Source organism: Haliaeetus albicilla, chromosome 10 (assembly GCF_947461875.1).
Source record: "Haliaeetus albicilla chromosome 10, bHalAlb1.1, whole genome shotgun sequence".
Classification (NCBI taxonomy): Eukaryota; Metazoa; Chordata; class Aves; order Accipitriformes; family Accipitridae; genus Haliaeetus; species Haliaeetus albicilla.
The window spans coordinates 1,998,968-2,025,554 of NC_091492.1; the positions used below are offsets into that span (position 1 = coordinate 1,998,968).

At 44.4% G+C, this 26,587-nt stretch overlaps 1 protein-coding gene across 7 annotated transcripts in view; it reads right to left on the bottom strand.

Annotated features, from left to right (window-relative positions):
* Positions 1 to 26,587, bottom strand: part of ZC3H18 (zinc finger CCCH-type containing 18) — a 51,015-nt gene that overhangs the window by 19,442 nt on the left and 4,986 nt on the right. For 3 of the 7 annotated variants that reach the window (XM_069793295.1, XM_069793291.1, XM_069793290.1), the window contains exons 3-10: positions 21,181 to 21,785; positions 17,749 to 17,833; positions 14,805 to 14,953; positions 14,390 to 14,482; positions 13,636 to 13,793; positions 11,957 to 11,989; positions 10,247 to 10,373; positions 8,778 to 9,076 (exon numbers count right to left, since the gene is read on the bottom strand). In XM_069793295.1, the coding sequence (XP_069649396.1) occupies positions 8,778 to 9,076; positions 10,247 to 10,373; positions 11,957 to 11,989; positions 13,636 to 13,793; positions 14,390 to 14,482; positions 14,805 to 14,953; positions 17,749 to 17,833; positions 21,181 to 21,771 (1,535 nt within the window). In that variant the 5' untranslated portion in view covers positions 21,772 to 21,785. The remainder of the gene's footprint in view (positions 1 to 8,777; positions 9,077 to 10,246; positions 10,374 to 11,956; positions 11,990 to 13,635; positions 13,794 to 14,389; positions 14,483 to 14,804; positions 14,954 to 17,748; positions 17,834 to 21,180; positions 21,786 to 26,587) is intronic. The other 4 variants (XM_069793293.1, XM_069793292.1, XM_069793297.1 and 1 more) reach the window with 3 other exon arrangements.

Here is a 26,587-nt window from a genome sequence, read left to right on the forward strand (position 1 = left end):
TACCTGGGAGCTGGACCTCAGCTCCAACCCCACGTGGGAACAACTTACGCTGAACTCCACAACTTGGGTGCGAGCTTGGAGCAAAGATGACTATGAAGGCAAATCTCATTACTTGCATCTATTACCTGGTTAGATGCAATTCTCTCTCGATGAAGTCACTTTCTGGAGGAAAGGTTTTTTCCCCAGGAAAACCACAACAGAAAGCCTCATTTCTGGATATGCTTTGGCTTTTTGACTCAGCAGTAAATATGTTACCAGACTATAGCCAAGAAAGAAAGATGATGCTCATGTCAGGACATTTTCAAAGTCTTTCCTCAAGAGCTACCTGCATGCCCAACATGTAGCATCACCAAATAAACTTGTTCAACTTAATACGAGGGACTGGTATCTGATGCCACTTGGCTCGTCTCCTCCAGTGGAATTCAGGAGTCAGAATTGAAAGTAAGCCAGAGCAACTGCCAAGATCCCCACCATCAGCCTTAGACTAACATCTCAATTACAGCCTGTATGAATTTTACTGAAGAGACTATTAGAGGCTAACAGCCCACGAAATAGTCGGCGCTTCAATCAAATTTACTCCTGCATACTGATACCGTGCAGTTGCTGGGATGGAAGTGGAGGAAGCTGTAAAGCTCACAGCGGAAAGCCTGCTGAGAAGAGGCAGGAGGCAACCAGCCTGTGGCTCCCAGCCCAGATCAGGCAGGAGGGCTGCCCAGAGCTATGCTGAATACGAGAGCTGCTCCTGGTGCTGCACTGCTGGGTGGGTTGAGCAATGTATTTGATCCTGAGAAGGGGAAGCCTTTCTCTTCACTTTCACTCTTACAACTGGGTAAATTTTCCCTTCCTGTCTTGTGCTGGATCTCCTTCATTCAAGAGGGAGAGGGGAAAAAAAAAAAAAAAAAGTAGTAGTTTGCTGCTGGGTCAGCAAGTCCAACCAGCCCATGGCAGGGTTTGAACAACTGCGGGAGCTGACCCCTGGCAAACAGAGGAGGGAAGGAGAGAAGAAGCCTGGCTGCTTTGGGGTGGTGAGCCGTGAGACCAACTTGTGGCACTTTGTACGAGTTCATCCTCAGCCCAGCACAGTTACCCAGGCTAGTGCAGTCCAACGCTACAGGCAAACCTAACACGCTTTGGCACAGAGAGCAGCTGGCAAAAAAAAGTCATATGCTACCAAAGGACACATGTGAATCCTGGTCTACTTTTTCACCAAATTCCAATTTTTAGGAAACATCTCAAATATTTAAGAATTAACTCCCTAATTAGGTAAGCCTATGCCACGAGGTTTTAAAAAAAAAAAAAAAAATTAGAGGGAGTAAAAGCGACTGACAACACAGACTGATCAAAAGCAGCTTAATTTCCTTCCAGAACCCCAAGGAGCAGCATCCTGCGTCACCAGGGCACGAGCAAGGTCTGCAGAGCTTAGCTATTTCCGAAGCCCATTTTAACCTTAAAATAACTAAATGCTTTATTTTCCAGAACGAACACATTAATGCATATTTGGCTGGAATTTAATTACAGCAATCAAGCGGAGAACTGAAGCTGAACGTGGCTTTGGCAATGAGAGGAGGAACAAAGGCAGCTCCAGCTGGCAACACAAACCACAGCGTAGGTCAGCCAGCTCCCAACCGCACGCGCTTCGGCTCCCAAATAAACCCCGTTGGAAGCACGTCACTGAATTCGACAAGAATTTGGAGGGGGAAAAGCGGAGCCGCACGGCTCAAGTTTTCCTCCTCACGTATTATGCAATTGATGCCAAAGCATTTCTAATCTTAGAGGGGAAAATAATCTTGCCGGGGAGAGCGCTTCCTTCCTTCCCCCTCCCCGTGGGACACGGCTCCCACAGGTAACGCAAACCTTATCACCCACGGTCACCGGTGACGTCAGCCTGGCTCCAGGGCTACTGTTTTGGCCGGCAGTTACAGCTCAATTTTCTGAAGGAGTAAAGTCCACCGATGATTTAAAAGCCTTTTTGTTTCTTGCAGGAAAGCAAGCATTGCGTCAGCAGCACCGGCGCGAGTTTTCCTTCAGTGTCAGTGGAATTTTCCAGAGGAAGCGGACTCGAGGAACGACTGGAGCCATGTGCCAAGGCAGTTGTGAAGGGACCTGCAGTTGCTGCAAAATAAACTCCAGCAGCGTGCATGCACACTGGAAGTTTTTTCCTGTCTCAGCACAATAAAGTCACTTGTGTGGCTGGAGAGGGACAACAGATCCCGAAAGCCACCTACGTGAGGCTACGATGGGAAATGCTGAACCTTGGAGCCAGTGCTAATTGATCTTGGTGAAATATTAGCAAAGCATATGCTTTTGTCAAGACATTTCAATCTAAAGCAGAGTTATCAGTCACTTGGAGGAAAAAAAAAAAAAAAAGATTTCTTCAAAGCCTGATGGGGAGAGGCTTTGAAATTAAATAGTGGAGATACAATCTGAACCTACAGTATGAAATCATCACAGCAGGCAGATAAACATATCTGAGATGTGATCTACCCTAAGGGCTGAGCATTTGACGCCTTGAGAGCCTCCTCTAAATGAGAGGTACCCGCGTGCAGTGATTCTGCCCCAGCCTTTGCAATGTTTTAATAAAATCCAGTGTGGGAGATCTCTCCAGTAATGCCATCTCTGAAATGCCAAAGAAAAACACATTCCTTGAGATCCACATCTGAGTCACTCGATGCCCTTCATCTTGATTTACAGTTACGAAACCCTTTGCCTTTTACTGTGGAAGCAGAGGCAGAACCTCAAGAACCATGAAGACTAACGAATGCTCCAGTCAACAGAAATGCTTTTTGGAGAACTTTGAAAAGCTTTGCTGGTTTGGTTCGCGGAGGGATTTTATTATTGCTAACTTCCCAAATGAACTGGGAACATAAATGAAAGCAAAGCTGCCTAACCAGGTCCCATTGCTCCAGCTGGAAGCGGCATCACAAAAAAAATCGGGATGTAAACAAGTTATTATAATGTTTATCACCGCAGTGTTCCCATACAGGGCACCCGACTGAGTCTGAAGCGCCGCAGGGCAGCACAGGGCATGTTCTGTATGTGGGGTGAAGGGAAATCCTCTTCTGAGCAGTGCTGCATGGTGTAGCACTGAAAGCGGCATGGCAGTCCTGGTGTGTGCAGGAGGAACAGAGGTCCAGCTCCATCTGGAGCCAATAAACCTTGTTTCAGCCTGGGAAGCCCAGTGGCCTGGGGCCATTTGCTTCTCTTAACTCAGTGCACTCCAAGAAGCCACCCAGGGAAGGTGCAGACACCTGGAGAGCAAATCTATGCCTCCTGACAGAGGCTGCTTTTCCTCTTCAGTAACTTCTCATGGATGTAAGACTAATTTAGAGCACTCCAGGGTCTTACCAATGCCTGACTCGAAACACAGCTATCCTGCCTGCTCTTCCTCCTGTGGCAGCACAAACAGGAACAAATGAAGGATTTCTTTCAAGAAACAGCTGAATTTTCCACAGGGAAAACTAAAAGACAAAATCAACCAGCCTACCGCACCATCTTTATACAACAGGATGAGATGCTCTTACTAAGCCCACCAAAACACCTAGTTCTATTTGAACAGCAGCTGCTTTTGTACAGAGCCCCTACACTCAAAAAATAGGGAGCAGATCCAGCCAGCGGCTTGGGGACACCACCAGAAGCTGTCGGGAAAGATGACGACAACCCAGGAACACTTAGAATTACAGATTCTTCCGAAAAACAAGTTCAGTTGGTTTGTGATCACACACATACACACACACACACACAATCATGAATCACTCCATTTGCATTCCCTTACTTTTGCCACTCCTTTATCTAATCAACCTCATTCCAACACTTTCTAACTTGCAAGCCCTGGGTAACCTGCATTCATTGATTTTAGACTCCAGGTTATCCTGTTCATTAATGTGCTCATCCCAGAGATCAACAACGACCCATTTCAAAGTCAGCTTGAACTAGCTTAAAAAAATAATGCAAGGGTGAGCTCTGTTGAGGGAACACATAACCTTTTGTCCCAGGGTCTGCAGCATTATACAGCATCTCACAATGGAGGGCTACTGCCACCTCAACAGAAGCTGGAAAGAAGTACAACACTCCTTGCTGGAAGCGTTTTACAGAGGATTTATGATTTGCTACAGAATAGCTGCCCTTTCTGACATTGCTTTAAATTTTACAGTGTCCCTACTTGCAGGTGTTATTTATATTTTTTAATGGCTGCATAAGTGCACTCCATCAATAGTCTTTAGCCCAGCTGAAGAAAACTTCCTTCCAAAAAACTGTTGTGTGTGCGATAATCACAGGACGGTTCACCAGGACACTGCTCCTTCCTGGCAGCTTTCGAGCTGCTGTCACCTCCTGTCTGGACTCTGGGACATCTCTGAGGACAACAGCCGCCTCCTCACCCTACTTGGCACCGGCACCTCACAGATTTTGGGGTCCATATCATGGGCCCTGACCAAACTTATCTGCATGGAAATAGCTTTTAGGTCAGGCTGCAGGACAAACTTCCTTGAGAACTGGAAAGTTTCTCATCCAAAGGTTTATTTTGCCATGCTGCTTCTCAACAGGGCCCACAACATTCCCCGCAGAGGAAACTCAGGTGGGAAAGGAACCAATGCCCACCTCACGGACTTGCAGCATGGGATTGCTTCCTCTTCTTCCTCCCCTCTTGGTGGACAACCACCTAGTGCTACGCCAGCCAACAGGGCAGCAATACTGAGTGTGCTGCCCTTGCCAGTGGGTCCAACTCATCAATGTCCCTCGGTGCTTTGGAAATACAACTGCTAACAGGTCCCACAATGCTAACTGAGCTGCTTAATGTGCTCCTGAAACAATCAGATTCGCTCAGTTGATGGTGGGATAAAGGCCTGTGCAACAACAGAAGGATTAAAGCAAATTACTATTACTGTGTGTAGGGCCTTTGCTCACAGCTAAAGGCCAGCAGCCCAAGTGAGAACATCTTGCATTGCTCTAAGTTTCTTCACATAACATATTTCATGCCACTTCTTTATCCCTGAAATGCTTTGCACAACAGTGAGCTACACTGGCAAGACAGAGATATAAAGCAGAATTTTGCACTCAGCAAAATCAGTCACAGCCTGGGGCATCAGAACTCGTTCTGGAGATGGGGAGCACAAGGACAGACAGCCAAGTTATCCCTCTAATTGATCATAAAGTGTCCTGGCTTGTTTAAGTGTTCAATGCCTGAGGAGGGAGGAGGAGGAACAATTTTACTAGCACTGCAATCTCAGATTATAGACTTCTTGGAGTGCTCATCTTAAACTTGGGAAAAAAAAAACCAACCCAAAGCATAAAGCAGCCATTGCACACTCCTTCAAAAAAAGTCCAATCCACATGTGACAATCCTACTTGAAGCCCAAACACTGCAGCCTCTTCTTTTAAAAGGTTCAAGGAGAAACACTTGCCACTGAGTCCATTAGGGTTTACAATCTTTGTTTGTTGTTAAATTCTAATCCTCATCTGTAGCAAGCAATGATGCCAGGAAGTCCTCTGGCTTCTCTGTGTTATTAGCCTTAACTGCTCTGCTGTTGTTTAGAGATCAGATTAAACCTTCCTGCTTTCAATATAATGGAAAGGGAATTTGTTTTCATGTTCCTGCTATTAGCTTTTCGAGTTTTCTTTCATCCCTTTCAGCTCCGCATTCTGTATGACAGTTCGCTCCTTCCTCCAGCCTCTACTTGAGGGAGCTTGTATGCTGATGGACAGACTGGCATCTACCTGTAATTACAGACATCCTCAGCTCTGCCTTTGGCAAAGCTCGTTGCCGGTTGCACAACCTCTGTGGAGCAGTTTTCCAATCTCCCTAGCTCATTAGTAAGGGAAGAGCAGGGCCGCGTGGGCTCCGGCTGGAAGCGGCACTGCCTTTGGTGCAGGAATGTTAACGGGCAGCTGCCTGCAGCGCGGCGCGAGCCAGCCCCCATAGCCGCATGATGCCCGGAAAGGCCGGACTTACCAAAAGCTGGGATCTAGCAATTAGGGAAAGCCCAGAGTCTATAAATAGACCCGCAGGTGAGTGCTACACCACTATTGTGCATTCTGTTGCCCAGGAAGCGCAAAGCAATCACAAGCACTTTAATGTGTAAAGAAACTTGGGAGCTGTTTAATCCCAAGGTGCCAAACCTGACCCTCTGCAGCATGGCACAAAGGTATTTGGAGAAAAGGTGAGATGGCTCAAACTGCCACACTGCCACAAGGAAGTCTGGAGCCTGTCAAAAAGGTTATGTGGGACAAAATGGCACTGCCCAGAGCCAAGTCACACCGTAAGCGTGACAGAGGCTTCCGGGGAATGCAGCATAGGGGGAACACAAGCTGCTGGAGGAGGGATGTCTTCTCCAAGGGAAAAGAAATTGAATTACGCTTTCCTTTTGTTAAAAAGTTTTTTTGAAACTTATTTCTGCAGTTTTATTTTCTCTGCAGACATCCATACACCTGTAAGTGCTATAGTAAGAGTGTTCATGTTGACATGGGTTTCAACAGCAGGCACTGAAGTCCCATTAAGAATACTTGGAGAGCTGCCTTCAACAACGTAGGGCTTTTGGGTTTACTGGTAAGTACTCCCAGTAATTACACTCTCCTCTAAGAGGAGATACTGTGTGTAGGCACTGACCTAAGTTTTTTCTTTTTTTTTTTTTGAGATTTTAAAGCTTTCCACTCAGTACTAACTCCCTATTCAACACAAAAATTGCAAACGCTTCTTGCCACCAGCTTTTAAAGGCCCGCACAAATGAAGCCAAGAGAAAGCCCTGCTTGCTGTCCCTCTCTCCCAGCTCTCTGCCTGGCCCTGCAGTCATCAGCGCTTGCATTACAGGACAAGGCTGAGGACACTTCGAACAGTAGATTCCCTGCGATCTGCTTCTAGAAAGAATAGTGGACTTAAAACAAAAATAGCAAAGAGGCATATCAAGGACTCCTTTTAATTTACCAAGACTCGCCTTAAGAAGCCTGGAGATCCAAGAGGCATCCACAGCTTCCTTAAGCACTGCTATGTCAGAGCAGGGGCACGGGAGGGAAGCAGGGAACTTGTATCCACAAAGCATATAACGTCAAGAACACTGTAAATCCCATCTCTCGGCTCACGCAGATGGTTACATTGGGCAAGATAGATCTAAGATTGGCAAACACGGCCACTGCTCCTACCCAGCAAACCTTGGGCGGTACTAATAGCGAAAGCTCTCCCGCAAAGCCCTGCCCCATGACCGAGCACAAGTGTCAAGGGAAGGAGCAGTCTCAGCCTTGCATGCAATGATCCTGGTCATGGTGACTGTTAATGACTAACAACCTGAGTTGCCAATCAGCTGATGTCACTTTCATCATTGTCATCATCTTCATCACATGGTTCTGGACTGCAAGATCTCTTCCATCACTAACCCAACAAGAGCACAAACCAACAGCAAATGTGGTAATTAAGGTGCACAAATTATGGTTGTAAGTGAAGATTATAATTAAATGTAGCATATAATTAAATGTATTCCTATAACCACTTTGACACTGCTACTGCACCAAGGCGCTCACAAGACACCTTCAAACTGTTCTGAAACTGTGACTTCCTCTTGAAAAAACAAGGGTCATCATAAAAAAATCAGCTTTCCTTCTAGTAATGCAAATAAAAAATTCTGGGTCAGATTCAAGACTAAACCCTGCTCCCACCTGAAACCACACAATTCCACATGGCACCTTGTTCCAGGCCTTCTTAGCTCTGTTCTTAATTAAAATACACTTTTCCTCATGCTTACAATGTTTCACACCTTCCTCTATTGCTCGAGAAACACCACAGACCTCAACCAGAAGAAGCAGCTCCAATATGTCTCGGGAAACACAGCTTCCCTGCGCTACTCTTTGCCCCAACATGCACATACACACACTTGTTGCATCCACATGTTTCTTGACACACTGTCGGAAGACTCCATCTGCCACTAGCTTCCAAGACACTGACACTGCTAATCACTTTTCCTGGACATGTCCTTCAGCATGGAAATTTGACACTTTTCTCTGATTCTGAACCAAAAGATGTCATGACATTAGAACTTCCCTTAAGACAAGTTCTATATTCAGCTGTGATATTTATACAGTGCTTTACAAATATGCCTAATACACAGTATGCTGGTAGGCCACGATAATTAAATAATTGACAGAGAAACAAAATAGGATTCACTTTTGAAATTCCTAGACTTTTAGTCCATCTGGTTCAATTTTCTCCTTCACAAAGGTCAGAACCAGGATTTTCAGAAAAACTGGGCAGAGTCAAGAAACCTGACTCCCCACTGCAATTCCACCGTTAACACCTAGCAAAGACTTATTTCAAGGCATACAATCCCTTTACCTTTTCTAGCCTCTTTTAGTATCTCCAGATACTTTTACTATCCACAAACTCCCAAACCAGCCCTGATTCTTGTCAAAGGACATTTGTCAAGGCCACAATGGGAGTCGCCACCATCTGCAGGACCCTCTCGGCACTGGGGACTCAGCCAGCCTCCCAAGGCGTACTCTAGCCTCAAGGGAACAGGGAAAAGCTGAATATCTCCATACCTACACGCCAGAGGACAGACACTCTCCTTCCTTCACAGTCAGGCTATGCACACTCGGTTCTTACTGATGTTTTAGCTCCACTTAGTGGTCAGCAAGGCTCATTTAAAGCGTCGCCACCTTCCTCTTGAAACTACTGCTTTACTCAAGAGTTGTGGACAATAGTGATGTTCTCCAGTCTGATCAGTGCGAGCCTGGTTCGTGATCCACAGCTAAAACATCAACTAAAATGTCAAGTCTGAATTCCAGCAAACACTTACCTTGGTAGCAGCGGGGACCGGGGCTTTGGTTTTTCTTTCTCCTTTTCACGTTCCCGGTCCCTGTCCCGGTCTCGGTCCCTGTCCCGGTCCCTGTGCTGCCTGTCTTTTTCATCTCTCTTCACTCGTTCTCTCTCACGTTCCCACTCTTCTTTCCGCCGCTGGCGCTCCTTGTCACGCTCCCGTTCCCTTTCTCGTTCTCGCTCCCGCTGGCGCCGCTCTCGCTCGCGTTCTCGCTCCCTCTCGCGTTCCCTTTCTCGTTGTCTGTTCTCTCTTTCCCTTTCCCGTTCTCGCTCTCTTTCCTTTAAAAAGAAAAGAGAAATCATCGTGACACTGCGGTAACATCTCCTAACAAAGGAGGCAGCAAGGTTTCAAAGTCTTGGACTGCAAGCAGTTACATACATCCTCCCATGTTAGAGCAAAGTATTGAGATAAATAATCTGGAGCTTGCTGGCCATCACTGTTTGCTGAGCATGCAGAAAGTGGAAGGGAACAAACCACCACATCATAGTCATCACAGTTGTCGTTTTCAAAGGCAACAGTCAAAGATTAATTTGGCTTATTATGCTTATTAAATAAATGTATTGATGTTTACAAGTATTTACTCTCATTGCTAATCATGTTTATAACGAGCTAATTAACTTTACAAATAAGCACCATGAACAACTGATGGTGCATCATGCACAGCAGTAGCGAGGACAGGCTCCTGTTTGTGCACTGCTGCTGTAGAACAGTACAGTCTTACAGCAAAAGGAAAGCCACTTTTTAAAGGATGTGACAAATACCACTGAAAAGCTCCCCACTGAGCAGGATTTATTATTTTTGCCACTACTCTCGAGGCACAACAGTTTGCATGAGGGCAAAAGAAAGCAGAGGGAAACTGTTCATAGCCTTATTTTCATTGAGCTCTACACCTTATAGGAGTGCAACACCAACAAACTGCATCTGGGATGTTAGCAACTGGCTGGGCGCTTTCCTCATCTGACTCAACTAATACGCAACTCCACCAGCGGTAGACAGTCACGCTGGGGCCTCTGTCTGTACACAAAGCATGCCTGTCCAGATCTAATCCTTTCAGTCTGCCCCACTAATTAACAAGCAAACCGTTCCTCAGTCAGATTATTTCCTGGAAACTCCTTCCCTCTCCAACACTTCCAAGAATGGCTGCAGATGCAGCCGTAAGCGCTGCACAACTGCCTGGTATGCAGAGGAGCAGTCAGTGCACATGGAAAAGAACCATCTTCCCATCTCGGACATGCTTTTGCCTTCATCATGCTGAAACAGAATATCCTCCCATCCTTGCACCTACAGTGTGTTCTGTGTAATAATTAAGTAAAGATTTAACTATTTGGAAGATTAAGCATCTTGAACATACATGAAAAGCCCTGTTTCAACCACTGCACTGGAAACATGACAAGCACCAGAAGTACCTGGAAGAAAGTTGAAAGTAAAAGTGCAGAAAGGGGTATTACCTTACTTACTCTGTAGTTACGGTATGGATCTGGGTCTGTATACTGAACCCTGAAATTCTCATACTGCCCACCACGCCAGAACCGTTCTATTTCATAGTCATAATAGGGATCTGTATAGGGATCAAGCCTACAATGAAAAACAGGGAAGGTTAGAAAGGGAAATATCACCTTGTCGCCATACAGAAACACTACTTATTCTAGGTCAGGTCTTAGTCACTCTGCACTGACAAGAAAAAACATGTTCAATGGCGTATGACCATACAAAGTGGCTTATTTTCTACATATCCCAAACAGACAGTCTTTTTTAAGTGAAGCTTATCAGAGAAAAGCACAAACCTTTCTTGATAAACACAAAAAAAGAACACTATGAACCAAATTCAGCCTTCAAATCAATGCGGCAAAAATGCAGAAACACCAATTGCTTTTTATAGTCACTTCAAATGTATGCAAATGTAACAGAACATGTTTTGCCTCATTGATTTAGAGCTGCATTTTCTGTCCATGCACACAGAGCTAATCTTAAGCACCCTCCCATCAGAAGTGGAATGGATGGTGATCTACGCCCCTGCCACCGGAGGTGATGGGTGCATACCAGTGCTGCCAGCACAGGACATGAGTTGTTGCTGAGCTTTCCACTGGGAGAAGCTAAGCTTGGGGGGCAGGCCAGCAATGCTCTGCCCCTACGCCTGGAATTACTCCATGCAATGAAGGTAACCGCATCTGCAGCTGATATTCTCCAGTGGAAAACAGGTGCTGGCCCCCCCAGCATACAAGTGACCTGGCAAGTGCGTGGTGCACCTTGTGCAACTGCAAAACTGTAGTTACTTTTGGGGAGGAAAAGGATTTAAAACCAACCCTCCTTGAATCTGCAATGTTTTCTCCATTTGATGATTTCTATTAACATTATTTGCTGTTTTTAATTCACATACTCAACAATATCAAATCCCTGCCAGCCACCTGAAGTGAAAATATCAGATCCATTGTAGAGATGGGGAAGTGGGTACAGGAAAACAAGAAACTTCCAGGGCCACAGAGGAGTCAGTGGCAGGACTAAGATTATAAAGCAAGTGCTCCCAAATTCCAGATTATCTGTAATGAGACCGACTTGTATGTAAGGGGAATAAAGGGCCCACTTTTGCATTTTAAAAAGTGCCATATAATCTAAAACAGGCTAAGATTTAAGTGCTGCCCTGCAAGTCAAGCGGCTACCTGTATTTCTTTCAGTGCTTTTAAATGGTTTAAGATTTCTCTTTTTGTCTGAAACAATACACCAAGGGAAAGAGTACCAGGAAATCTTGAATACAGATGCTTAATTCAGCAACAAACTCCTGATGCCAACCAGACAACAGTCTGGATTCAATGACATCAGGTGTTCAAAGAGACACAAAAAATCTCAAGCTACACCAAAAAAGGAAATGCTTTACTTTTCAATCCAGCCTCAAGCCCAAATCTCCCCATTCCCTTCCTATAACATTTGTGGACTTTTTATTCATTTCACTGCTGTGCATTTAGATAATGCAGTGCTTAAATCCTTAGGTGAATAATTGGTATTACGAAAAAATCAAATACATCCATTCAGTTAATAAATTGCCCACCACACCTGATGGGACAGCGGTCTGTGGCCTAGGAAGTTTTTAAAAGTGCAATGGAGAAAGGAAAGGGAGTATTTTCTTACAGTTGCAACAGTACTGGAATCAAAGACCTGCTTACCCATAGTTAATGTTTTCTTTGATGTCCACCTCCCTATAGTTTTTCAAAAAAGAAAAAGGGATTCATGAACTATTTAGACATCTTCATATGTCACAAGACAGTCCTGAAAGCATTTATTAACATCACAGCTGCACCACCAGTGGTTAGTTTGCTGCAAGGTGTCAATCTGTGCAATAAGTCTGTGTTTGTGAGCAAAATCACCATTTTCTAGAGTTTACAGCAGCAGCAGCTTCATAACTTTTGCCTTTACACACAATGAAGATATTTTAATGCCACAGTCTGGTTATACATTAAGGTGCTTGAATTTTCAGGAATTCCATTTGTTTGGCTTCTATTTAACACTGGCTAGATGCAATACATTTTTTCCTTGACTACATGAAAAAACAGGAAGTCCTGTACCTAACAACAATTCTTACATCAGCGAGGCAGTGGCATAAAATGACGAGAACGCTGATGCTAGTTTTCATATACAATCATAAAATAAAGGTACTATATGGTCAACCCACAGAGCACTGGTGATAATATGACCCAAGGGCAAGTGAAAGCCTTCTCAGGGGAAGAGAAGGCTAAGATACAGACCAATTTTGACACAGGAAAAAATTAATATGGGGCAACTGTTTTGTTACAGTCTGCAGAACTGAGTACATAGCTTCTTTTTTAAAGTGGGGAAAGAAATTGCATTCCAGAGGAAACCAAAGATTATTGAATAAAAACTTAACCTACTCCTTACTCCTTTTCAGAGGTTTTTTTTTGCAATTCATTCACTCTCAAATATACAGAACCAAGTGTTGTAAACACCTTCTTAGTGAGCAAGTAGAAATAATCCATAATCTGTACATGTAGGAAGAACAGAGGATGTGTGAGCAAGAGAGAAACAGAGATTCACCTGTACTCCTGCAGGATACAAGCTCCTCTCTCAAAAATTCTTTTTCCATTCCATTTCTTGGCTCGAGAACTACTACACAAGTTTCCCAGAGCTGACTGATTCATCCCTGCACCTTCTTCTGCCTGCTCTCAGTCATGACAGGAGTGTGTCTGAGATCGCCAACATTTTGTTTTACCTCCTTAAAAAATACCAATCACCTAAATGCTTAAGTTTAGGGTGTTTGTTTTGGCCCAGGCTGCGCCCTGGCAGCTAAGAGGTTTGCTTTCTGACCAGTGTGTTACCAAACTGTTTATCTGGGACCGGTCAAGATGTTTAAGACCAGCTGCTGTGCCAATGCCCTTGCAAACAAACACCCAGCTGGTTGAGACAGTACAACTGCTGCCCTGAAGCTCTTGCACATTGAGCATACTCCAACTTTGCAGCCCCAGCTTTAGCATTTTAAAACTCTCATGGGTTGGAATAAGAAAAGCAAGAGGAAAAAAAGTCGGAAGAATGCAGGTGTGAGATAAGCAATGGACAACTAAAGAGTGTCCTCAAGGGACCAGCAGGCCAACAACACTGAAGGCAGAAAGGTTTAAAGACGACTGTAAAGGAAGGTAGTGTTGAACTCAAGTGAGCGGAAGCAGCTCAAGTTTCTAACAGGTGTACATACTGCTTAATGGAAGCCATTTCCATTTTCTGAGGTGGGCATTCCTCCAGTTTGGAGGAACAAGTTAACTGAAGACTGCCATACTAGTAGCACTACATTTCCCACCCATCTATTCCATGTAGCAAAACCAAGACTGCATCTTACGCTGGATCTCTGACGTCTCTGGTGATGCGGTAATTCCAGTCGCGGAAAAACTCGTTTTCTTTGTCAAATTCACGCTCGTCTTCTCCAATAGTCACAGTGAATCTCTTCTCCTCAAAGTCAGGCTCCTGTTCTTTTCTCATAGTTGCCTTTTTTAATACCTGCCATAACATAAAAACATTGTAAAGAGAGACCATTTCTGAGGCACAGAGAAATGGCAGTATTAAAAACCCCTCTGTTGGGAGAAACCTGCCCTTCAACTAAAGCACCCTTCTTCTGCCCAAGTCTCATGAATGTGCAGGACACTGGACTTTTCCTGACATAGAAAGTGTAATTCACTATTCCATCAGCGCAGAACAGCAGCAGACAGGCGGTAGAAGTTTCACACATGCTGACCCCATTTTCTGCAATGATCAGACACATGGACCCTATATGTGCTAGAGAAACAGGTACTGAAGGGAAATTGGATCAGCTTTAAAAGTTTTGCTTTTCAGAGGGCTTGACTTCAGGGCCACAAACTCCCTCTAGCTCATGTTAATATAAAAAAATCAAACCTGGATGTCAGCTCCTCTTGACTGCATAACAACTGTGGTATACAACAAGACACAGTTAATAGGTTAAAATGCAAAAGGAAGGCCCCTTAGAAAGAACAAGACACTACATGCTCCAAGAAGAGCTATTCTAGCATCCTGCTCCTGATAAAACAGGCCAGCGGATTTTGGAGACGGTCAGCACACTTTCCGAGGATGGCATTTACCTCTTTAGCATGCCGGAGTCCTCTCTCCCAGGCACTTTCTGTTGGAGGGTCTGGAGGAGGTGGAGGTAAGATTTCATCAACAACTGGCCCTCCCTGTTAGAAAGGTGAGAAGAGGAAGGAGACAGACACTTGACATCAGTTTTTAAGTAGCAAACTCATGCTTTGTAAACAGTTACCCCAGAGTACCTCCAGATACTCCAGAGATGTATCAGCAGGACATAAGCTGGGACACCCGTGGAAAATTATTCCCCTCTACTAGCAACTTCAAGATCACCTTTTAAAAATCACACATCCAACTGATATATTCAATTTTGCTGAAGTACAACCTCAAAAAAAAGAAAATCTTCACTTCTCCTAGAGCAGGAGACAAAAGCTATGTGCAGAAGCCATAAATTCACAGAAAAGATGTCCATACCCAAGGGTTGGCTGGCATCAATGGGTGGGGGCCGATAGGAGGAGCACCATTTGGGGAGAAGGGCTCAGGCTTGGAGATCAAGGAGTAGTTTCCTTTGTCATTCACGCCAGGGTGAATAAATCGGCAGTTCATGCCCCAAGTACAGTGACCTGTGGAAATACAGTTCTGTTAGATCCCTGTATGCCTAGAGCAAGCATTTGTTCAGCCCCACAACCATTTAAAACCCATCAAGGAATAATGCTGTTTGAGACATATGAGTTCCTCTCTCCAACTTTGTTGCAGTTTACCCGTTTTCATACACATGGAAAAACACCCACCACGCCCCACCTTCCCAGAGAGGACGAATAGATTCATAGTCACAGACGGATGAAAGTACAAGACCCTTATTACAGTGAGAAGGGAGGGATGGATGCACACACACCATTAAGCAAATGCAGTAATAAGCCTGTGAGCTTTTCAAGTCTTATTAATGACAAAGACCTCAAGTTAGGAGCTCTACCTTTCAGAGAAAACAATGAATATAAACGGACAGCAACAGAAGTATCACAGTGCATTCTGGCGAGGCACAAAGTACATCAAAGCTTTTCTCTCCAACCGACTCCACAGACTTGCCAGCACAAAGCAGGAAAGGAGACATCGCTATAGAGAGCAGCAAATCTGAAGCTGCTCATTAGTGTCAGGTACCATCCCCAAAGAGATGGTAACACTCAGGGTCTCTAACAGGATACAAAGCTAACTCCCAACTTAAATTTAGCTTGCCATAGAAACAAAACCCTTTTTTTTTCTTCTGGCACTCCACTCAACATCAGTCAACAGACATTTTGCAGATTTCCCAGCAGACACCTGCATCACAAAGTCATCACTAATTCTGTGCTAGCTCAGGCATTAGCACCTTGACTTTAGAGACAATGGAACAGTCAATGATGCTGTGGCCTAAGGAAGAATCCCTGATCTCAGCTGGCTGGGCAACATGTCAGAAATTCACACCGCACCTGGGTCCTGGGAAATGCTCCTCATCGGTCCCATATTAACCACTAGCTGGTGTTCAGAGTCAGAGGTAACACTGGATGCATGCTTTTGTACTGTCAAATGTAATAAGAGCACAAATCCCTTTGCAAGCAGCTCATGGAGCAACGCATCCTTCCTCAATGCCTGAGCACTGGGTGTAGGGGCTGCCAGACACCTACACAAATACTATTCCTACTGAGGTGTCAAGGGAAATGACTACCCTGACAAGTAGGGGCCCTGCTATATATGTCAAGGCAGCTACACAGCAAGCTACTTCACTGGAAGGCTTTGCAAGCTAGACATTCATGCCACTGGACAGATGCAGCCACGTGAGTGCTCCTCAGACACAGCACGGACAAAAAACTGAGTCTCTCCAAGGTCCCATGCGAGTCGTGCCTGATCTCCCTGGTGGCAATAAAACCTTTAAGGGGTGAGCAAGAGTGGATGTCAACGTTACCTGAACCCACGCCAAATCAAAGAAAAACAACTGCGGCAGGAGATCCTGCAGTCTGAACTTTGACTTGGGCAAATAGTTCCATGCTGCACAGAGGCGCACGTCACGTCACGCTAAGGATTCAGGAACAAACACCTCTCTTTGCTGAGGGACTTCCCTGTTCCACCATCATCACCAACACATTCGTGTCTCAGCACAGGCAGAAAATTTGATAGCGGAAGACATTCAGGAAGCCAAGTATGTGATATCTGATGGTCACGTCTCTGGAAACCCCCTAAGTAGTTCCCTACGTTGCATACACCACTGACGCAAGGAGTAAGAGACTCCACCCGGTTCTCCACCCTTCTTTTAATTTCAGATTTTCATAAATTGTTTCAAGGGTGATTGTAAATAAAACCAAGTAAATGAGCAAACATTAAGTGAAATGAAGCTGAAGCAAGTGGAAAAGAGCTATAATCAGTTTAAATAAGAAAACTTCTACAAAATCTACCCTCTACACTAAAAAAAAAATGCAGAATAGTCTAAGATAGCTATTGTGCAGTTGCACAAACTTTGGGGAATGTCCTATTAAGAAGAATTAAAAAAAATACAACTGGTTAGATTTAAAAGTTTCAAGTCTTGGGTCTCATTAGCAGTTAAGAAATACATTTTAACAATTTCCTACCCCCATTCCTTCCAATCGAGGCTGACAATCCCAATCATATTTCAGAAATGTGGTCTCTGATAGAGTGCGGAGCAATCTTCCAACTTGAGGAAAAAGCTTCTATTTACATGAGAATTATTTTTTATTCCAGCTGACTATTTCCTCAGCCCAGTGAAAGTACTGGCCATTGGCACATTTCACCCTGTCAGGTCCAACGTCAGCCCTCGAGCGCGCCGTCTCGCTGGGGTTTCTGGGTTGCTTGTGAAAACAGCTGTACGTGAGCTGCCAACACCTGACACCACTATGCAGGCAACACAGGAACCTGGTCAACAGATGCATTTGCAGGGGCTGCAGCAGCTTGGTGGATGTCAACACGATGTCGCATCAACATTTCTTACCAGGAAACAGTATTTCTGGCCCTATTTTGATTTTAGAATTTTATCAAATATCTTTTAATAACTGGGGAAGCGAGATGGATATGGGATTGCAAGAAATAACTACGTATTGTATGCAAGTATTTGCCATTTTTGTTTTCCACAGAATAACCTCTAAGTAATAGTTGTTAAATCAGCCCAAGCAGTTTTATTCCATGCTGTTTTAAAAACACTAGCAAGTTTTCCTTTATTTGCTTCTACTGGGCTCACCATACTTAGTACAAAGCAATTTTTGCATACTGGCTCTATGTAAACTCAGCGTCTGGCCACCAAGGAACAGAAAGGTGATACTGAGGATGCCTGAGGCACAGTTTATCATGTAGACAGCAGCTTAACGGGTACAAAACCGAACAAGAAAAATTACAGCATCTTCGGTTTTCTTCCATCATTACAGCATGTCATTACCTTTCATGAAAAATCGGCAGGTGGGACGTGGCCTCACTTTTCTGTCACTGGGGTCTTTAACTTCTCCTTCTTCCAAGTCATCATCCTGGAACAGACAGACAAGCTGACATTTCACGTGGTGCATTTTCTGCAGCGACTTGACATTTCACAATATGGTCAAATATCAGTCACTGAAAACACACCCTGGAGCAAAACACAAGAGAAAAGCAATATAAAGTTACAATAAATACCCTATAGCATCTTTGCAACATGCTGCTACAAACAGGAAGCTGCATCAACTTCAGTGTTTCAAAGGTGACTGCAAAACCCTTCAGGTGTTACAGGCATCTTGGTGCCAACACCACAGACCAAGGTTTCAAGCTGCATCATTTTACCCGATATATGCTCAAAGGCTCAAAATCGACAGTCCAGTGGATTAAGATCTTATACCTCAGCTGAACTAGGTTGGCTGTGCACTTTTAGCTGGCAGTACACGCAAGGCAGTTCGAAGCCACTTCATGCTCTTTTGAGGCAAATGAGCTCTACCACGTTACCTTTCCATCCCGCAGGCTAACAGCACGCACACTGGCAGCTACCACAGCTCCACTGGCATGGATAATACCACTCACTAGCCTTCAGAGCCTTTAAACTGGCCTGTCCCCCGCTCAGCACTCATGTCATCCCTATTTAGCTCAAGCCAATTCCTTCTGTTCACTGATTTAAAATACATAGTGGTATTCCTGTGTTAATGCAGTAAGCCAACACAGACATCACACACCTATACATCAAGTTCTGAAGGACGACTGCTATTACAATAACTAATTACAAAATGCTTCCCGACAACGCTGAGCGACAATCTGGCACACAAGCTTTTCAGCAAAAAAGTCATACATATTTTTTCCAGTCCTCTCTGGCAACAACTTGACACCTTCCCTTCTACTCCTCAGCTCCACATAGGAGTTGTGAATCAGCTCGAACAAAACTCTACTTCATCTCCAGGCACAGCAGCCCTAGGAAGAAATTCTGGGAGATGGAGGTTGCTTCAAAGATTATGAACCACAGGGGATGAACGTGAAATAACAGTCATGAAACACCCCCAGAAGAAAGTTGTTGAAACTTTAAAGTACCAGCCTTTGCCTTTGTTCTCCAAGGAAAAAAAAACCCTTTCCCAGCTTCATTAGGCTGCACCTGAAAAGTCAAAAGGAGCCAAAAAGAGCTGGCAATGCAGAAGGCAAAGGCATACGTGAGCAGAGAGCTGTCAAAGGTATCTGACAAGGAAATCAGTTATTTATCCTAAAAGGCACTCTGGCCTTCCCTCGGTCTGCCTCCGTTTCACCACCACAGAAGTTTTCAGCATATGAAACGCATCTGAAGAGGGAGCATCTGGTGGAAGCCTTCCCTTTGCGTGGCAATCACAGCAACCCTGTGGCAGCGACAGCAGTTGTCTACATGGAAAAGATTAAGAAAGTTATGTACTTTGATCAGTTTAGCAGCTGGAAAGGAGGAAAAACCATCACTCAGCTGTAGACAAACAAAGGATGTACAGAGAGATGGGTTAACAGCCTCTTCTGCTGCATTCCTCTGAGGGCAATACAAGGAGAGCTCTCCTGAGCAAGAGTGGATTTTGAAGACTACACATATATTCAAACTAAAATTTGCATTAATATTCCACACCCCCCCCAAGACAGAACTCTGAAAGCAGAATAAAATGGAGAGATTTAACAGTTTCCCCCAAAGCTGGGGATGGCATTCAATGACGTGTGAATGGTATAACCAGCTCAAGTCTGCTTCTTTCAAAAGAACTGTGTGAAGTCTTTGCAAATGCTGTACTTGAACAAAAGGGAAAGTATTTATTTCTGTGAGGTCTCCTTGGAATCAGGCAGCTGGGAATCCTGTTATGAGTTAATGTATGAAAACCAGAGTACAGATTCATCTTGTGCTTTGTAAGGAGAGTGCTCCCAAGAATGTCTTAGACTCTTAAGGAAAGCATTCATATTTTAATCAAGAAGCAGGCACGGAGTCAGGACTCTAGGAATTTTTTTCCCCCTGCCTGGACTCTCCCACAACACGCTGAAATTCCTTCTAACTGAATCAGAAATACACAAAACTTTTGGAAAATACGTGTTTAACAAAATCACCTGCCAGAATGGGCATGAAGAAAAACAACATCACCTTTTTTTAAGCAACAGAAGTTGCCAAAGCACCATTAGAATAAAAAACCACTACAGTAAAAAACACACAATATACCACTCTTCAATAAAAAGAGAGGAGGGTCTCTCCAGCGAGGCTCTGCGAGCTTCCCGAGCATGTGGCCACGTCAGCTACACAGCAATGGGCGCTGGAAGGCAACACCATCTCCCAAGTCTGAACCCTCCCCTCCTTGGCTGAGAAGCCCCACCAGTGACCCCATCCACAGTCCATTGCTTCCTTGGCTAGTCACCAGGACATTCTCACGACACTGCCCCAACCTAGTCTAGCTGTGCAGGAGCACTTTTTGCCATGGACAGTGAGGAGCAGAGCCAGCGAGGTACTCTGGACTGGTGACTTCTCTTTGCGGTACTTTGCACTCCCACTATTTGGATTCAAGTAAGGTGTCCACCAGACCAGGAACCCACAGGAGGGTTTCTACTCTACTGCTAGAATCGCTTTGTCATGTTTTCTTCTGCCTGCAAGAGAGAAACTGGTATTAAGCTGTATTAAATACAACTGCTGTACTGGAGCGCTTCCTACCTAAAGACAAACATGGATAGAGAGTGCTATTTGCCCTAATCACTAATGCAATTAAAACCAGTTTTTGTTTTTTCCTAAATAGCTGCATTTGTTCCCAGCTGTGAAACAGTAGCTACTGGGACTGCACATCCCTGAACACATCACCCAAACCATGTGCAGGGGCTGCCTGGTTAGGCACTTTTCAGAAAGCCTAGCACCTTCTTTTCCTCTTCCATGCACCCAGATGCTGCTAGAGCCCAACAAACAGTTCAGGGCTTCCCGCACATGCCTGATGCCTCAAGCACATGGCAGCCACTCTACAGCACCAGCCTCTCAACCTACACTGATGAGACAGCCTAATCCATGGCTAAATAATTTACTGTCAGCATCATTCAAAAGTCGTCTGAGAGCTGAGGCAGAATAGTTTCTTAAAGCACTGGAGCCCTTCCATATTCAGTGGGAAAAAAGCTTATTTGTGATGGCTCTTAACAATATTCGACACAAAGCTTTTCCACAGCACGTGGCACTAGACATCTTACCCACTGAGTTTAGGACTTGGTACATAGTATGGTCTTACCCCCAAAGAAAAAAGTATGTTACTTGCACACTGGGGACACAGCTAACAGATATTTACATCAAAGGAGGAGGAAGGCATGGCAGTCTAAGAGCCAAACAGTTCTGAAACATGAGGATAGGTCTCTCTCCCTGCAGGACTCTGCCCACCTTGGACCAGCTCCTACTTACATCAATTTCTCCATCATCAATTTCTCCATCATCTTCTTCTTTCTTCTTCTCCTTGAGGGGATCCTGGCCATCCTTTTCATCGTCACTTTTACTGCTGGATTTTTTCTCATCTTCATGGGCATCATCTCCTTTCTCCTCTTCCTCATCATCCTCACCAGCAGCTTTCTCACCATCCTCCTCTGCAGCAGCAGCACTTGGTTCCTCAGGAACTTCCTCATCATAGTCCAACTCGTGCTCATCTAGTTCGCGGGTGACAGAGGATGCTTCATCACCAAGGTCATTTGTCCGGTCTTCCTCCTCTCCTTTGCGAGGTGGAGGGCTCTTCAGCTCCCCACTCTGCTCATTGTTGTCAGACTCCTGAGACTTGGTTTCGCTTAAGCGATCCTCTTCATCCGAGTGGTTCTCTTCTTCACCATGACTCAGTCCCCTGGCTGCATCCTCCTCCTCCTCTCCCAGGACGCTGCCTTGCCCACCCTCTCCATCAAGTTCCCGGTCTGAACCACTCTCCTTCAGGACTTCATCATCGGAAAGATGCTGGTCCTCTTCATCAGGAGAGCAGGGGTTTCGCTCAGGGCTGTCGGAAACGTCCATCAGTACCCAATAGTCTGCAGAGGGTAGAAAACAACACTTGTTATGGGGAAACAAGCTGGGAAATGAAGAAAGGCTCACCTTGCAGAATTTGTACTCTTCTATTTTACCTCCTAAAGATGAAAAGGCTGCTTGAATTCATGAACGTGGTTTATCACAGTACCTTCAAAAAGAAAATATGGAGTTTAAACCGCACAAAGAACTGATTCCAATATTGTCCCAGACTAGATAAGAGTGTGCTACCCTTCACATACAACAATGGAGCTCGAGGTTGGAATTTCATCTACAAGCTCTAATAGGTGAGGCTGCACGAGCACTCCCACCAAATCACCATTAGAGATCCCAAGGCAGGCCTCAGCCCAGGCACAATCAGCAGTGGCATTTCTTCCGTAAACAAGTGAGTGAGCTTCAGAACATAGGGCCAGGTTTTCAGGTGTATTTTACAACTATAAGCACACGGCACCACAAACTGCATGGATTCCTGAAGAGGCATGGGAGCACAACTTACAGTGATTCTGGAAAAACAGCCTATATATTTACAGTACTTGTTACACTGCATCCAGAATAAATATGAAAGCAAGGACAGCATGCATTCCTGAAAACTCTTGGATTTTTAATCAGGTTTAATTTAGACAGTGCATCAATTGCCATCTAATCTCTACCCACTTTATACAGTAAAGATTCAAAATTGCTTCAAAGCAGCAGATCAACTTCATAACTGTCGGCATCATGCACTTTTGCTAAAAGCTCAGTATGAACATGTGCTTGGTATGAATAAGTTAAAAATTAGATGTCTGCTTAGAATAAGCATAATAAACGCAACAGAAAGGGACAAGATGTAAATCAGGAAAAAAACCCCAACCCATACATCTATCTATTTTAGAAAACAAACCCCCTGCGAATTATAGAACTGTCTGACCCAAGGAGCTGGTTGAGCTGTCTCTTACTAGGAAGATTACTGATTCACATCTAGACAAAAGCTCTTTGTGACTGAAAACTCTTACCCTTTGGCTGTGGTCTCTTGCTGCAGCACATCCTTAGCCCTATAAACAATGACGGCAACTCCTTCCTCAACCCCCTGTCCTGGTTTTGGCTGGGATAGAGTTAATTTTCTTCCTAGTACCTGGTATAGTGTCGTGTTTTGGATTTAGTATGAGAAGAATGTTGGTAACACACTGATGTTTTCAGTTGTTGCTAAGTAGTGTTTAGACTAAGTCAAGGATTTTTCAGCTTCTCATGCCCAGCCAGCAAGAAGGCTAGAGGGGCACAAGAAGCTGGGGGGGACACAGCCAGGACAGCTGACCCAAACAGGCCAAAGGGGTATTCCATACTAGGTGACATCAGGCACAGTATATAAACTGGGGGGAGTTGGCCAGGGGTGGGGAGCAGATCACTGCTCGGGAACTAACTGGGCATCGGTCAGCGAGTGGTGAGCAACTGCATTGTGCATCACTTGTTTTATATATTCCAATCCTTTTATTATTATTGTCATTTTATTATTAACATTATTATTTTCTTCCTTTTCTGTTCTATTAACTGTTCTTATCTCAACCCAAGAGTTTTACTTTTTTTCCCCGATTCTCCTCCCCATCGCACTGGGTGGGGGGGAAGTGAGTGAGTGGCTGTGTGGTGCTTACTTGCTAGCTGGGGTTAAACCACGACACCCCCTCAGAAATGACCGACAGTGCTGGGCTGCCTCAGAAAAGCCCAAGCTGAGAAAGGTGTCTCCGCAGGTTTTCCAGCACTGAGGCAGCCAACGCTCAGAGAGATAAAAGCACCCACTGCAGTTACCTGGTTGTACCAGTGGAACAGTTCAACAGAGGCATTGGCTCCTCTCGAGGTGGCACCTTACCAGGGGACTAAATTCACTGTTTCAGTATATGCCACCTCCTCCTCCAAACCCAAAAGTCTGTACAGGAACAAGCTTGTGCAGCCATCAGACAGAAATGAAAAGCTAAAGACAAACCCAAGGCTTACAGAAGCATATTTAGGGCTAAAGAAAAAGCCATGGCATTACAAATCAACAGGACTTCTTCATCTTAACATGTACCATGTTTACTTCAGCTGCTCCTACCTACAACCTCCCTGCAAGCACATTTACTGCTGGTACAACAGAAAGACAGCATAAATTACCAGATTTTTACCTGCTATTTTTAAGAACTTTGGAGCAGAAATGCTACAAGAACAAGACTCCGGTAGCTCCTTCAAACATATCCAGCAATCCTTCCTGAAATAAAAGTTATTAACACTAGGCAGCTCTGCACTACTTAACATTTTCCTGACCTACTCCATCACTTTTCTCTGCTACGGTCCTTCGACTGGTTCTGCATAGTAAAGGTTGTTATTTACCATCAAAGAGCAAGAAGAGACAGGCAGAAGGCACACTAAGTCACAGACTGCCACATGCTGTAAACACAACAAAAGCAAATCCAAGCCTTCACAGCATCTGAAACCCAAAACATTTTGGTAATGACAGAATTGCCAATCTCAGTGCTGAAATACGGAAGAAGGGTAAGCACAGAGAACATGCTCTTCTGTGTATTACGAGCCCACGCCTGGAAATCGGGAAGGCATGACAACTTTGTTAGCCGTGCTACTCATCTGCTTCTTCATAAACTTTCCAGGACCAGGGCTGTTGTATTTTTGTCTTGTACACGGGCAGATGCACTGTCCTCACTGAGATAACATCTCTTGCCTTCACCCTAGTGAAGATATTATTAGCTGGTATTTGCAGCAAACTCTCAAGGCAAAAGTCACGCTCCAGAAAATGCTGCTTGTTATACTATGGGAGGTCTGCAGAGACGGAGCTAAAAAAAAAATAATAAAATTTAAAAACACTCCCAGAAGCCGTACAAGTCTATATGTTAGTACCTAACAAATATGCTCTACTTCAAGTCCTCAAAGCCCTGCACAGGTATTAGCTAACTGATAAACGTGAGGATGATCTAAACATTTGACAGGGCCCCAAGCAGCAGAAGAGTCACATTTTGAGCTTCCTACTGGCTACTCTTTGTTTCTCCACACATTTGAAGAAGCTGGCTCTTGCTCACAACCAAAGTTTTGATTTTACTGAAAAGTTAAAAGCCAAATTAAAAGACAGCAATTGCCTCCTGGTGAGAGCAGCTCTGGGCAGTTAAACAGGATGTAATCTGAAACAAATTATACTCTTACTAAATATATAAAGGTTGATGCTGAGTTCATAAATGCTTGCACAAATTGTTACTGGCTTTAAGAGCAAGTTTATGGCAGTGATTTTAATTGCCTAAGTGCCTGAGAAGTTACACTTCGCATGCACGTAGAACAACATAGCGTATTACATCTGAAAGGTCAGCCTTAAGAGGCCAGTAGAAATATAAAAGCTGTCAAGGGCAGCTGTATTCAGGAAATTTGTTTTCCGATTTCTTGCAAATAAGCAGCACCAAAGAAAAAGCGTTCAAGTGAACTAGATGCCTTGCTGCATTCGACATCATGATCTTCAGAGGGATGGGGGAAAACAAATACGAACGCGTACTCACCACTGGCTAAGGTGATAAGTACAAAACATTCACCTCCACCGGCAAGTATTAAAGCTATTATAAAAATCCAGTGCATCCGTCAGTTGCAATAACTGCCCATTAATTTCCATCAGCAGAAATGATAAGAAACACAATAAGTGACCGCCCAATTGAAAAGGAGTCACAAAATCCAGGTAGCCCGTTTTTGGTGCGTATTTCCCTGGATTCAAGTAACAGCAAGTTTCCCTTCAGCAACAGGCCTTACACCCTCCCCGGTGCCTCTCTCTGTGCAGGCAGTGATGCAATGCACACAAGGCCCTTACAGTTCCTCCATCACCTCTTATACCGAATTATTTTGGTGAGAGCCACAGTTCAGCCAGTCTCCAAGGGCTGCTGCTCCGAGTTCACCAGTAGGCATAGAAAAGATACCCCAAACCCAATGAACCAGATTTTTGCTTCAATCTTATGTGCAACTGCATGCAAATGCCCCAAAACAAACCCATGATATGCAAAGGGAAAATCAGAAGCAGGAAAAAAAACCAGGAAGATGGAAATTAAAAGAAAACTGTCAGACTAATGATGGAACAGGACTAGACAGCATTTTTGCTGCATGATGGCAAGACACTGTTCCAGCAGCCATCCAAAAGTTAGACTAGCCTCTCACTCACTGCCACAGCAACTCCTCCTGCAACAGTCAGGATCAAGATGAAAAAGTGTCCTCCAGCCATTCCGTAGCTCTGTGCAGCCCCAAGGCTTTGAGCCCAGGAGGACAGCGAGGGAAGAAGGTGCAGCATTCCAACAAGCACCTTAGGGGCAACAGCAACGTCGCAGAAGTGTGATCTGAGATGGGAGAATGCCTTATCACTGAGCTAGTCAGTATTACTTGTAGTCACTCATTTGTAGAAACAAGAAATAATTGAACGTTATGAAAAGCAAGAGTACCACAGTAAGAATTTTGTGAAGTGATACAGTACTTGCTCTAGCCACTCAAACTTCCTTTCAAGCTCCAACGGATTTATTCTTTGCACGGTGCCAAGTTTAACTCCAGCTTAAAGTGCACGTCTCAAGCGCTGCCTAAGAATAATCTGCAAATCACAGTTTATCCCAAATCTCTGGAATCCTGCAAGGTTTTTTTGAGGTGTTTTTTTGGGGGCATGGTCTGGTTTTTTTTGTTTATTTAGGATTTTTTTTGCTTTCCACTCTCCTTTAGTCATATATACAGATAAATACCAGAAAAACCTAAGAAAAATGACGACATGGAAGTATTTCAAATTGAGCAACACTGACATAAGTGGTAGAGCAGAAATCACAGGTTTCATCCCTCA